Genomic DNA, 2,182 nt, shown 5'->3' with positions numbered 1-2,182 from the left:
TCACCGCTGTACCCATAATGAACTGTTGTACTACTATATTGAATAGTTCTACTACACCTGTATCATGATTAATCGACTTCTGCTAAATTACATATCGTTAGTTATTGTTAACTAGGATGTATATTCACTTGTGCTGTAATGCTGTTTACTTTATTAATGCTGTTCCTTTATTAATGCTGTTTACTTTTTTGCTGAAAAAATTACTTAAAATTTTACTTTTATTTAAATCAGCAGCCACTCCTTAAAAAATGTGCATAGAGATTAATTAAGAAATTGACCTTAAACAATGAAAGAAGATTCTAGCTACTCTATTACACCCTTCATAAACGTACCTGTTTGTATCAAAGAATCCCATTTCTTGTCTTAATATTGCAGCAAATAACTACAATAAAAATAACCAAAGACACCATAATTACATTGCACAAGCATACATGTACATGTACTTAATGATCGAGTTACAGACATTATTGTACCATTTAAAATTCTAAATTCTAACTCACGTTTTTCCTTATCCTTGCCACAAATCTCTCCCCAGCTAATGTAAAGCAGATAGCTCTAAACATTGAAGCCACTGACACTACAAGAAACAAACCAACCAGAACGAGCACCTCTCTACTCATCAACCCTAAGAGAAAATAACATTAAAACAAATAAATAAATAATAAAAAAAAGTAAATAAATGAATAAATTAATAAATAGAATAGAATAAACAGATGATAATGAAAAGTCTTACATAAGCTACAGTGTGGTACTGGGCCAGTGACATTAATGACACCACTTGATATCTCTTGACTATTGAGAGATTAAAAATATTAAAGAAAAGGAAATTGGTAAGAAGAGAAGTACGAAAAGAAAGAGAGAGAAAGAGAGGAAACCAATAAAAAAGAATAAAGGAGGAAGAGAGAGAATTAAGAGAAAACAAGCTAACACAAGAGCAAAGTACAAAATAGGAAAGACATATGAAGAAGAGACATTCTTTTTACCATAATGTTTGGTTCTTAACAGCCAAATCAATGACGTATCCAAATATATAAGGAATAATTCCTTGAATTGAGTTAGAAATCAGGAGCATTACCAATCCAAGAGATATAAGAGGATATTCCTAATTAAGAGAATACTAACGAGACTGTTTCAATATTTCACGCACTTACAGGTATGGCAAGTTTGATGAGTCGCTTTAAATCGGCTTTCTTTTTCTTAGACTCTCCAGACTCATTCTCATTCTCATCCAGTATCAGTCTCAGTCTTGAAACGTGAATGAGTCGTCTCATGAAATAAAAACTTGCAAGACCCAGGATTATCTCTAGGGTGGGGCTAACCACACCCACTATACAGAGTATCTTGTACGTAATGTGAAGAGATGTTTCAGAGTCCTTCAGTAGTATCAGAGTTCCTTTAGTGAGGGCATAAGCTAGCGACATTAGAGAGAGTAACATGAACAGTACTTGACAGGTTTTTGCTAATCGCTGACTGGAAGAAACCTTAGATCTGCAATAGACATCATACAGGTACATAAAATTAAATTAAAGTAAATTAAATTAATTTTAAAATCTGTACATATACTCACCCACTTGATCAACAGAAATAAACAAACAATAAACAAACTAATAAATATTTGTTTATTTACCTTATTATAGTAGAAGCTGCTGTCAGTGTGTACTGTTCTAAATAATAAACACAAGCAATCAGTAGAGGCCCTTTCACAGCTGCTATACAGGCCAGATCAAAGGTAGAGTCGTATATAGAGAAGTGTTCCACGTTATTCTCCATATAAGAGCTATCACCACCAGCAATCCATAAAGAAATAGAGAGCAGAGAGTCAACGGCAATGATAATGGAGGTTAGAGTGGTGTAGCGAAGGAAGGGAAGGTTGGAAATGGACTTTGTAGGTCTCCTTTTCCCTTGAGGTACCTCCTGTATGTTGGCTGGGAGCTCCATAGTATCAAACTATGCTTCAATGAAGAGCCAATGGAGTCTACTCTACAACACTGCAGAATTAAATTTCAAAATTATGTTACGCCCATCTACTTCAACACCCACGCACCTCATTATTGGATTTAGGATAACAAATACGGTTATCTAAAGTAGGCGGAGCTTTTGGCTAGCCCCGCCTTGAAAAAATGGCTGATTTATTAATCTCATAATATAACAAGTTTTAATAGCCACTCCTTTTAAAATGGCT

At 34.3% G+C, this 2,182-nt stretch overlaps 1 protein-coding gene across 2 annotated transcripts in view; it reads right to left on the bottom strand.

Annotated features, from left to right (window-relative positions):
- Nucleotides 1–1,971, bottom strand: part of LOC100640048 (ABC transporter B family member 25-like) — a 12,883-nt gene extending 10,912 nt beyond the window's left edge. For both annotated transcript variants that reach the window (XM_011408210.2, XM_020001477.1), the window contains exons 1-6: nt 1,628–1,971; nt 1,152–1,488; nt 984–1,102; nt 734–792; nt 501–625; nt 333–382 (exon numbers count right to left, since the gene is read on the bottom strand). In XM_011408210.2, coding sequence (XP_011406512.2) covers nt 333–382; nt 501–625; nt 734–792; nt 984–1,102; nt 1,152–1,488; nt 1,628–1,938 — 1,001 coding nt within the window. In that variant the 5' untranslated portion in view covers nt 1,939–1,971. The remainder of the gene's footprint in view (nt 1–332; nt 383–500; nt 626–733; nt 793–983; nt 1,103–1,151; nt 1,489–1,627) is intronic.
- Nucleotides 1,972–2,182: the final 211 nt, after the last annotated feature.

Source organism: Amphimedon queenslandica, unplaced genomic scaffold, assembly GCF_000090795.2.
Source record: "Amphimedon queenslandica unplaced genomic scaffold, v1.1 AMPQUscaffold_13068, whole genome shotgun sequence".
Lineage (NCBI taxonomy): Eukaryota > Metazoa > Porifera > Demospongiae > Haplosclerida > Niphatidae > Amphimedon > Amphimedon queenslandica.
Note: the sequence above shows the minus strand (reverse complement) of the source record. Positions and strands in the feature narration are given on the sequence as shown.